The sequence below is a fragment of the Puma concolor genome, chromosome A1, assembly GCF_028749965.1.
Source record: "Puma concolor isolate L17-30 chromosome A1, mPumCon1.1.hap2, whole genome shotgun sequence".
Taxonomy (NCBI): domain Eukaryota; kingdom Metazoa; phylum Chordata; class Mammalia; order Carnivora; family Felidae; genus Puma; species Puma concolor.
The window spans coordinates 205,659,914-205,671,914 of NC_141667.1; the positions used below are offsets into that span (position 1 = coordinate 205,659,914).

A 12,001-nucleotide genomic window follows, 5' to 3' on the forward strand; every position below is an offset into this window, starting at 1 on the left:
TGCTGCTGTGTGAGAGGAGAAAATTATTTTCAACTTGCTGAGGTAGCAAGTTTCTTTTTATACCCCCTTTATGCTTGAGGCAGTCAAGTCTACAGGCAGTTGAAACTAGATTTATAGGTTATTCACCAAAAAAAAAATCACTGCAAACAGCACCTTGAAACCTGAAAACTTGCACAGTTTAACAGAATATCCAGTCATTTTTTTTAGCACTTTATAGTATCAGAAGCTGCCAGGCAATGTGTAACATATTTTGAGGCAGAAGGTCAACAAGGCTTATTACTGTTGAACTATAATTTCACAAACAAGGTAAACCAAAGAGATAGTTACAAATGCTCATTAAAGAAATGGGAAATGTTTCAAAATAGGAGGTCTCTGATAAGTCCCCTGAAACCAAAATATAAATCAACTGGTTTCTTCTAATGTTCTTGAACATGATCTATTATTGTTTCAGCTAAAAAGTGTGTTCATGGTTCTTATCCTTTCCAAAAGAGTATACCAAGAGTATGTTTATATCAAAGTGGTAATGATAGAATATAATTTTAGATAATAAAATATCCTGCACTTAATGTACAACCTTCTAAAGAACTACTAATATCCTTTACAAATGTACTTATGTCTAAGAATTATGTTGGAATATAAGGGAGCAAAATTTCACATACTCTTTGTATAAACTCTTATTGTCTGACTATTATCAACAGTGTAGTGCATAAAGGTATACTTATATTGATGGTACTGCAAAGGTTGCTTTTCTTTTTTTTTTTCTTTCATTTTTTTATGTTTATTTTTGAGAGAGAGAGAGAGAGAGAGAGAGAGAGAGAGACAGATGTGAGCGGGGGAGGGGCAGAGAGAGGGAGACACAATCAGCGCAGAGCCTGACATGGGGCTCAGACCCACAAGCCACGAGATCATGACCTGAGCGGAAGTAGGACGCTGAACCGACTGCAGAACCTGGTGCCCCAGGTTGCTTTTCACTTAAAGACTGGGATCAATGACCAGCAGTCTCCTGAGGAAGTGTTGTGTCTCTCAGAAAACAGAAACCATACAAGAAAGGTGCAGGGTGGACTACAGGACAGGAATCTGACTTTCTTGGTCATGACCATTAATGTATTTGGAAGGAAGCTTCCACGTGATGGAATGGGAAAAGAAGCTCTCCCTCTGTGGCCAGGTTAAAAGTCAGGAATTACAAATTCCAGCAAAATGTCCTGAAGTACCACTTTGAAATATCATTCTCAAGGCAACATGTGGAATAGGGCAGGCCCCCTTCAAGACAAGACAGCATTCACTTTATAGCCATACTGCCACTGTGCTTCCTAAATAATAAATGGACAGAACTTGTAGATGGACTATATCCATCTAAATATATATCAAAGTTGTTCTTCTTCAGCACTAAATTTTGATAAAGACTGTTACAAGCTATCATCTTTCTTAGGTGTCTCAAGGTGAAAGAAAGGGAGAGGAGTATACACTTGGGCCAGAGGATGGTCAGTGTGGTCGTAGCACCAGTCATCAAAGAGAGAGAATCCAAAAGGGAAGGTGAAATTCAAGGCAAACAAGGTAAGAAGACCTTTGTGTTCATCCTTCTATTTTCCCTCTAACCCTGCCCTCCTCACCAAAACACAAAAACAAAAATCCCAGAGCACAACCTGGCTAAGCCTTGTTATGTTAGAAACCTGGAGTTTCTCAGAAATTATGTTCATAATACAAATGGAAACACACTATTTCTAATGCTACCTTATGGTGTCTTCAACTCCAAACTGCTGAGTAAGGCAAAGACATACAATATAGTGTCTTACTTTTTCAGACCTTATTCTCAGACTTAGAAAAATACACAATTAACCAGATTTTCAGATAACCCTAATCAGCCCTTAGGTGAGCCACTGCAAGATAAAGGTTTCTTTGTTTCCAAAATCACCATTCCTCAGCATAAGCACTTTATCTTTCCCAAAGAAGAAAGTAAATTTACACACCACAAAACGCTTAAATCCAATTTTCTATTTTAAAATGTATCATTTTTTTTTATCAACAATTTAAATTAGAAGTGGTCACCATGGCTTGATGGAAATGAGTTTTGAATCTTTATTCCGCCCGTTTGGGCTCTATTCTTGGTTCTGCTACTTGTAACTGAGGAAATTTTTGATTCCCGTGGTGCTTCAGTTTCTTCATCCGCACCTGAAGACATTAAGCTATACCACCACTAATTCTATGGAAAATACCTTTTCTTTTTTTTTTTTCATTCATTTTTTTAAATGTTTATTTATTTTTGAGAGAGACACAGACAGAGATAGAGACAGCACAAGCAGGGGAGGGGCAGAGAGAGAGGGAGACACAAAAATCAGAAGCAGGCCCCAGGCTCTGAGCTGTCAGCACAAACCCAGGGACCATGAGATCATGACCTAAAGCCAAAGTCAAACGCTTAACTGACTGAGCTACCCAGGCGCTCCACCTTTTCAAAAACAAAATCACAACTAATTGTGTTCTAACATGTTTCTATTTTTTTAAAGTTTCAAAAGGTTGGGGCACCTTTTGAAAGTCGGTAGGGCATCTGACTCTTGATTTCAGTTCAGGTCATGATCTCCTGGGTTCCTGAGTTGGAGCCCCAAAATGGGCTCCTTCCTGACACTGTGGAGCCTACTTGGGATACTCTCTCCCACGCCCGCTCGCTCTCTCAAAATGAATAAACTTTAAAATAAATAAAAATTTCAAAAGATTGACATTTCTATAAAAATTTTAAAGATTCAAATGGTTAGTAGAAATATACAAATCCCCCTTAAGGGATTCTCCAAGGAGAAAAACCAAAAAGGTATTAAGTAAATCTGTTATCTAGACAAATTAAGTAAAATCTCCTCTCATACTGAAGTCTATTCCACACATAACTAAGTACCACAAAAGATCAATGTACTATTTAGTGCATTATTTAAACATAATCACCATACTGTGTAAGTCCCTGAAAGTTTTAAAGTTCAAATCAGCAAAACCTGATGTTTTCTATGCTACTCATCACTAAAGAAAAAAATTATTGTAAAGTCTGCCAGGGTGGCTACTGTTGGAGTTATATTTTAAAATATTGATTTTGTGGGGGTTCTAATGAAGATTCAGGACTTAGGAGGGGGAAAAATACTCAGAAAATAACAAACTGGAATAATAGATTAGAAACCTAAGCTTTTTTGGCATAAGATATTACCCTAACCTATTGTTTTAGGTGAAGATAATAGAAAGGATTTAATAGTTTAGGTTAGCATCTATTTCTTTTTAAGTCCTACAAGTCATTAAGTGAATAGATTAAGTACTAAGAAAAATGGTTTTGTCAGTGACAATAACAGAGAATCTCAAGAGTTAGAGGAAACTGAGAATATCAGAACTGGAATAAACTGGTCAGAGGTACTCTTTGGTCATCAATTCTCCTTCTAGTACTCTTCTCTGCCTAAACATTTGAAATTCTGTATTTTAACATAGTAAGTCTGTACTTAAATGTAAGATCTATACAGGCCACCTGAACGCCTAGGAGATCCTTTTGTTTGGCACAAATCTAACCCATTCAAGACCCATTAGGAATTACATGTAACTCCAAAATTCCTAGAAAAACAGTCTTATTAGACCCATGGCTTACTATTGCCTTCATTAGTCACTGCCTTACAAAAGCAACAGAAATCTGGTGGAAAAAGAAACATGTTAAACAGATAATTTGTGATATAAAGTAACAAATGTTACAATATAACATTCCTTTAGCTTTATAACAAAGGGAGGCACTCTATCTAAGATTGGGTGGAAACCCCTGCTAGCAGTCTGATTGGCAGGGTCTGAATTCTAATTGGCAGGGGCATCCCAAGGTCAGTTGTATGAGACTTTACTGAAAACCTACACTGTAGTGGCTCCCTGGCACCAAAAATACACAGAAAAATCAGTTATAGTTCCCCACCCTTATGGAGTTTAGGGTCCAAAACCAAAAAAGAACAATTTAGTATGTGTTTGGAACCAAAATATAAGACTAGCCTTTCTAAAGGAGGTGGGGTCATGTTGGAAAGAAGTAAAAGACCAAGTTTGTACCTGAAGTTGTATCACTAGGTTGAAGAACTAAGGCTCAATCTAACGAAGCATGGGAAAAAAACTGAAATAGAAGAGTGATCCAAGGAGGCGCCTGAGTGGCTCTGGCAATTAAGCATCCAACTTCACCTCAGCTCATGATTCCTGAGATTGGGTCCTAAATTCAGCCCTGTGTGGACAGCTTGGAGCCTGCTTGGGATTCTCTCTGCCCCTCCCATGCTTGCGTGCTTTCTCTCTCTCTGAATAAAGAAACTTTAATAATAATAATAATAATAATAATAATAATAATAATAATAAAACGAAGAGTGACCCAAGATTCTTCAATACATCCTTTGAGGTAAAGAAACTGAAGGTAGAAATTCCAGAACAAAAGTAAAACTGGGTAGGGTTAGCTTTTAACTCCACAGTCTGTTATGCTAATGGTGTTCACGGAAAAACTGTAGGAACAACGCATAACAGTGGGAAGTACCAGCCCCCCTGTGCTCACCTTTCAGCTCCACCACTTTCTAGATAGGTAAAGTTGCTTTTAACAGTTCTGTGCTAGTCTTCTAACCTGAACAGCCAGAAGCCCCCTCTTCAAAATACAGGTGTTAAATCTGGCCCAACCTTTCGGGTCTTAAGCCTCACTGGACACCCTCCTACTTCCACGAACCACAAGGATCTAGTGTCAGTTCTGCAAACCAATAAGCGCTTCCCTACTTCTGTGTTGCATCTCCAGTGGCTCTGCCTAGAAAGCCCTTTCCTCGCCGTCTTTCAAAACCCACTTCTCTAGGAAGTGAGCTCTCCTTCCCCTCCAATTCCATAGCACATTTGCCTGCCCCTCTGTACAGTTTGCCACTGTCTCCGTTTTTGTGTTCGTTCTTTGAATGCCTCCCTCTCTGCTCTTTTCCCTAAGAGAGTGAACTGCCAGAGAGCAGGGGCAAATCTTTTTCATCCTTCCTACCTCTCCTCTCTGTGCCTATGAAGGCCTGGAAAAGCGTTACTAAATTAAACAATGTTAACAACTGCAATGACCTCAGTTTCAGAAACGGCTTAATTTCGCATAATTTTTTGTTGCTCTCAGATGTTAAAATCTTGACGTGAAACGTGTCTAAAAATCAGAACACTGCCATCGCTTCAAGAAAAGTTCTACGGAGCACCCACACGAGTCGACAAGGAGGTCATTCTTAGCTTCAGAAGTTGTGAGTGTGCCACGGAGGGCAGCTTCACACCGGTCGGTACACTACTCCGAAATTACGGAAAAGAAGCGGCGGCCCAGGCAGCCGCACAGGCTTTGCTTGGGTCGACCCTCAACTTCCCGCGGGCCCGTGGGCCCGCGGGCTCCGGCCGCGCTCGCCCCTCTCCGCCGCACACGGTTCTCCAGCCCTCGCCTCCCCTCGTCCCGCCGCAGCAACACCACCCGGAGCGGCGCGCACGGCGCGGCAGGTCCTATCGGGCGGATCCGCTCGGGCCTGGGCCGCCGGCCGCCCTGCCTGCTCTGCCAGCGGCCCCCCGGCCTCTCCCCGACCCGCCGCCCGCCGCCCGGGGCCCAGGCCGCGCCGCCGCCGCCGCCGCCCCGAGGGGAGCTGGGGGACTCGCTCGGCTCCGCGTGGCGCCGGGGGCGGAGCCGGCCCGGAGGGCCCGGAGAGAGGCCGGGGGCAGGCGGCGGCCTCCGCCTACCCCGACACGTACCCACCGCCCCCAACCCCAACCCTCCTCGGGGCCCCGGCCCGCGCCCGCGGCCGGGCGGCCGGCGGGACTTGCCACTTACCAACCCGCCTGGGACAACGCCGCGCCGGGGACCTCAGACATGGTAGCTGCTTAGGTCGGGGGTGGGGGTGGGGGGCTGGGGGTGGGGGTGGGGGGGGTAGGCCTCCTACTTGAGACCAAAAAAAAAAAAAAAAAAAAAAAAACGAAAGAAAAGAAAAGAAAAAAAAAAACTCCTCTGGTCGGCTCTGCAACTGGGCATGCTCAGTGCGGCCGGCGCTTCCGCGTGCGGGTTCCACTCGCCGCGTTTTCCGAGCGGCCGCAGGGGCAGGCCTGGCGTGGAGCTTGGTAGTTGCAGCCCGCCGGAGGCCTTGTTCCTCCCCCGCCACCCCCCGCTAAGGACCGTCTAGGGCCGGGAGGTCGCTGGCCAATTTGTGAAGAAGGACCACGAGACTTTGCCTCTCCACCGAAAGCTGATTATTTTTTGTTTTGGGTCACTTTTCTGAGTTGTACACCTTGGAAACTAATGGGGACGTTTTTTCTAGAGCAGAAAGTAACGTCCGCATTTCTAGCGCCTAGAGGCGGTCACTTCACAGAAACCAGGATATGCTAGGGTTGAGGGATGGGTCGGTTGCGAGGAAGTGTTTCGTTTCGGGGTAGTAAAACTCAAAGGAACGGTAACCCCGGTCACCCTGCACAAGAGAAAAGTTTACTTTTTTTTTTTAAATACTCGGTCCATTAACCCCGCTTTTCCATCTGCCCCGACGCAAAGAAAAGAATGAAGTCGCATTTTTTCGAGTCCCCACAGGCAAATCAGTTTGCAGAGATTGTACCACAATGAAAACGGTCAACCCAGGAAAACCTCCACTTAAGGGACATGAGTAAATCGGGCAGTTGTGTGTTTGTTTTCAATGTCGCTCTGCCACTGGACCCGTCCAAAGTCCCAGCGCAGCCCTGTGACGTTAGCACGAAGACAGCCAGGCCTGGCTCCCACAGCTTCGCTGGTGTCCTTCTCCGGCTTTCAGGAGCGATGAAGCACAGGGGCGGGTCCCCGAGTAAGCATGCGCGTCGGCGTCGCGGAACGGCGCGCTGGGCGCGCCACCGTGATTGGACGGCTGAGACTTACGACAGCCAATCGGGGAGGAGCAGGTGGAAGAGACCGCGGGCTGGGGAGACGCTCCCTAAAAGTTTGCTCCGCCCTCTCTGGTTTTCCACCTCTGTGAGTACTCGAGATAAAGACGCTTCTGTGTGGTTCCAGCCCCAACTGTCAAGTCTCGGGGAGAAACCGAGAACTTAAGCCGTATCATCGCGGCTGCCTCATTTGAAACCATCATCACAAAGACAGACTGCGGAACTGGACAGAGAAGCTCCTGGGACTGGGGAGGAAATTGACAGTTACAGAAGGAAGGAAATAATTGCTGTGGGCGGAGCTAAAACTCAATACAAATTTTTCTCCTAACTGGGATACATACTCTGGGCTTCCCAACTCATAGTTTTAAAATCTCGATGCCTTTCTTAACAATAATGCTATCGAAATATGTTTTCAAGCACATTGCTTAGAAACTAATTTTAATGAAACATATTTCCAAGTATTTAGAATCAGAAATAATTTCATCCTATTCTCTGCAATTTACAGTAGCATACGGTGTTTAGGCCATACACTTGGCTGCAAGTATATTTCAGTTTATTGGCACCAGTCATCATATACAGGAGTCAGGAAAAGATTTACCATTCTGAAGGTAAATAGATGGCTCAAATTGCTAATATTTTTTATTGGTTGTTAAATAGAATCCACTCTTACCGATTATTTACATTGTGCAATTAGTTTAACTTGTTAACTATGAAAATGATATGCTGTCCTAGTATCAGAATTACTTAACTGTGAGTCCTTTATACATTTGTTTTCATGGTATAGTGAATTTACCATTGCAAAGCACTTACAATAACTTTAATAATATGCTCCACGAAACACTGTATTCCCTTACTTTAACACATATTTTAAAGAATGAGTTTAGGATAACCACTGGAAAAATTTGGTACAATATTAGCATCAAAAACAATGACAATAATTTATTGAATTAAAAAAAATAAGTAAAATGCATGCTTTCAGAGTGGCACTAAAAATAACAAACAGCAACTGCCTGGCTCGGTTTCATATGAATATTACAGCAAAAGTCTATAACAATTGGGGGGGGGGATTCCACTTTTCTTTAAAATCATCATCCTGGGGGTATCTGGGTGGTTCAGTCGATTAAGTGTCCAACTCTTGATTTTGGCTCTGGTCATGATCTCACGGTTCATGAAGTTTAAACCCTGTATAACAGTCTCTGCTCTGACAGTGGGGAGCCTGCTTGGGATTCTCCCTCTCCCCTCTCTGCTCCTCCCCTGTGCTCTCTCTCACTCTTTATCTCTCTAAATAAATAAATAAACATTTTTTTTTGAAATCTTGATTTCAGCAGGGGTCCCACTCTTGATTTCAGCAGGGGTCATGATCTCACTGCTCGTGAGTTCAAGCCCCTAGTAGGGCTCTGTGCTGACATCACAGAGCCTGCTTGGGATTGTCTCTCTCCCTCTCTCTCTGCCCCTCCCCTGCTCTCTCTCTCTCTCTCTCTCTCTCTCTCTCTCTCAAAAATAAACTTTAGGGGGGAAAAAATACAATTGAGATGCTTCACACCCACTAGGATGGCTATACTTGAAAAGATGGATGAAAACAAGTGTTGATGAGAACATGAAGAAATTGGAATCTTCATACATGGTTGGTAGGAATGTGAAATTGTGCAACTATTTTGGAAAACTGTCAATTTTTCAAAAAGTTAAACATAGAGTTTCCATATGAGTCTGCATTTCTATTCCTAGGTATATATATCCAAGAGAAATAAAAACTAATGTCCACACAAAAACTTGTACTTGATGTTCATATTAGCATCATTCATTATAGCCAATGATGTTTGGAAACAATCCAAAATGTCCATGAACTGATGAATAGACAAACAAAAGGACTGGGATTCCACAAACTAAAGAAAAGGGAATTTGCTGTTACCCCATTAGCCATTATTCTAGGAGATATGATTTAGGAGATGAATTTTTAAGAGGAAGAGTAAAATAGTTGACCTCTAGAAATTAACTTCTAGAATTCTGTGATTCTAAACCATGCAGATGAACCCCATTTGTTTTAAAGTTTCTTAACTAGTAAATACAAGCAATAGGGTGTGGCCATCAGGACAAATGGGGTCATGCCATGACAACAGACAACCACAGAATGTTAGTGGCTTTTAATTCAAAGTGTTTATTTTTATAAAGAAAGACAAGAAAAAAAACTTTCTGTCCAAACTGGGTGTTTGGAGGGTGGGGAGGAAGGCCTCTGATCATCATGATCATCCACACTCCTTTTTTTAAAAAAACGTTTCATTTTGAGAGATAGAGCGTGACTGAGGGAGATGTAGGAAGAAGCGGGGAAGAAGATCTGAAGCAGGCTCCACCCTGACAGCAGAGAGCCCGGTGCGGAGCTCAAACCCACAGAACCATGAGATCTTGACTTGAGCCAAAGTCAGTACCTCAACTGGCTGAGTCAACCAGGTGCCCCCTCACTCCAGAATCTTGACACAGCATTAACCAGTAACATTGCTGATCAAAGCAGTAGAGGGTAAAAAAGACTCTGGAGAATCTCACACTGGAAATTAATGCCCTGCCAGGACTGGACATACGACAACACAGAAAGTCAATCACCAGGTGCCAGAAGGTAGAGAACCATAAATATTCAATGAGCACGATTAATGCTTATGGGAGCCAATAAGGTACCAGTATTATTTGTAATAACGAAACCCTGAAGGTAACTAAAATGTCCAACAATGAGGGAATATTTAAATAAGTTATAATAGGGACCATGTAGACATTACCAAAAAATGAAGTAGATCACTATGTACTAAGATATATTAGTCAGATATGTATGTAGAGTAAGAGTATAAGTACTGCAAGTCATTAAGAAAAAGGTTTAAAAAAGATTTAAAAAAATAACAATAAAAGAAACAGGTAAAAATCCCATTAGAAAAATGTGCAAAGTGTATGAATAGGCAATATGCAAAAATAAAATCCAATCAATAAATATGTGAAAAGTTTAACCATATCAATAACCACAATATTAGTTTCAGGTGTGCAACATAGTGATTAAAGCAATGGGCTATCAATAAAATTCCACTTTTCATCTGACCCAGTAACAAAACTAGTAAAGAATATCAAATGTTGACAAGGATACAGGGAAATGATTCCTAATACACTCCTCATAAAAGTAAAGTTGATACAACCACTTTGGAGAGTGATTTGGCAATATCTAACAAAATTGAAAAATGTGCATACCTTATGGTTGCACATTTTCACTTTTACATACTTATTCCAGAGAAAGATATTCGCTGACACATTGCTTTCAAATAGAAGAATGAAAACAGGGGCGCCTGGGTGGCTCAGTCGGTTGGGCGTCCGCCTTTGGCTCAAGTCATGATCTCACGGTCTGTGAGTTCGAGCCCTGCGTCCGGCTCTGTGCTGACAGCTCAGAGCCTGGAGCCTGTTTCAGATTCTGTGTCTCCCTCTCTCTCTGACCCTCCCCCCGTTCATGCTCTGTCTCCCTCTATCTCAAAAATAAATAAACATTAAAAAAAATTTTTTTTTTAAAGAAGAATGGAAACAACGCCAATGTTCAATTGAGGATAAATGGGTTAAAAAAAAAAAAAGGTGGTATGCTCATAAAATAAAATGCTCTATGCCAGTTTAAAGGAATACCCTAGACCTCTATGTAAATTTGGGCAGATCTCAACAACATAGAGCCAGGTTAAAAAACAAAACAAAATAGTTTAGCAGCTTTATAAACATAAACAGTATTACATCATGTGAAATTTTAAAAGCACATACTAAAATATATATACCAACAGAGGTCTCCACAATGATGGAAATATTCTATATCTCCACTGTCCAATATGGGAATAGGAGCCATTTGCCACATGTGGCTACATGTGCACTTGGAATAAGGCTAGTGAGGACAGGCAGCGCCAGTGGCAGTAAAATGCCTGTTCCAGAATCTTACCAGGCAGCCCTCCGGGTCTTTCTCGGTGCCAGCCGGCAACAGTTACTTCCCCATGCCTCCTGCCCCGCTGCCAGGGCCGACCATGGGGCTGGTGAAGAGTCCGAATTGGAAGGGCATAAATTCTCCTGCTACTACACCCAGCCACTGCCTGTCCCCAGTGCAACTGCTGGGCAGACTAAGTGCAGTAGCCGGACTCCTTTTTCAACCGTCCAGTCCAGATGTGTTGTCCTTCCTGCAACAAGATGATAAAGACTCATCTGTCCTATCATGCCGGCGCCCTCACCTGGCCGTTTTGGGGAGCCTGTGCCTGCTGGGGTGCATAGCTGGTTGCTTGCTGCTTCATCCCTTTTTGTCCGGATGCACTTGTGGACCACGACTGTCCCAACTGCAAAGCTCTTCTAGGCACCTACTAAAAGCATTTACGTAGCAGGCTGCCAGACCTGAAGGGAGCCACGTGCTGCAGGAAGTGCTCTCCAACTCTTACCCAGTCCAGCCCCGGGGATGGGGGTTTCATCTTGGGGGCCTCATCGCTCTAGGGGCTTCACCTTCATGTCTTCTTTTGGGGCAAAAATATCGCAAAATTAACACACCTCTAAAAGCCCAGAGATTGCTGCTTGGAGTCGTGCACAGGACATGCAAAAACAGTCACCTTGAGTGTTGGTTCAAGGGTTTCCCACCTACCGTGACCCCAAGTCACCCCATCTAACTGTGACCATTGCCCCGTCTGAATATCTTCTGGTAATTGGCCATTGGCCAGCTTCTTTTCTTGCCTCCGTGGGCCTTCCTGGGGGCCGTCTCAAACTGAGAGGCCACAGGTTGCCTTAATTTTGAGACTGTTCTGGCCCGAATACGGCAAGCCCAGCTTTTAGTGCCTGCCATCATGTTCATCTGTTCCCACTTCTGATGATAGAAATCTTGCCTTATAAACTAAGGGCGTGGCTCTCAGAGTCTGTAACTGTGTGCTTTCATTAGCACACAAATTCACTTTAATTTCTTCATTCCTTTTTAAGTACAAGGAGGAGCTATCCACACCCACAAGACACACACGCATGAGGTCATAAATGCATGCTGGATACAAGTGTAGGGCTGGATCTTGTCATGGATCTGCCTTCCCTCAGCTCTTTTTACCAGATCCTCAGCTACTTTACATGAAGAGCCTTTTTCTTATAGAGGAATTGTTTGTATTAACCATTTTATAAC

The 12,001-nt window shown here is 43.2% G+C and overlaps 1 protein-coding gene and 1 pseudogene across 5 annotated transcripts in view; one reads left to right on the forward strand and one right to left on the reverse strand.

Annotated features, from left to right (window-relative positions):
* TDRD3 (tudor domain containing 3) overlaps window positions 1-5,926 on the reverse strand; it is a 162,090-nt gene extending 156,164 nt beyond the window's left edge. For 3 of the 5 annotated variants that reach the window (XM_086710860.1, XM_086710868.1, XM_086710876.1), the window contains exon 1: window positions 5,792-5,926. In XM_086710860.1, coding sequence (XP_086566986.1) covers window positions 5,792-5,832 — 41 coding nt within the window. In that variant the 5' untranslated portion in view covers window positions 5,833-5,926. The remainder of the gene's footprint in view (window positions 1-5,791) is intronic. The other 2 variants (XM_086710884.1, XM_086710896.1) reach the window with 1 other exon arrangement.
* A 4,854-nt stretch (window positions 5,927-10,780) lies between these two features.
* LOC147584726 (lipopolysaccharide-induced tumor necrosis factor-alpha factor homolog pseudogene) lies at window positions 10,781-11,214 on the forward strand (annotated as a pseudogene).
* Window positions 11,215-12,001: the final 787 nt, after the last annotated feature.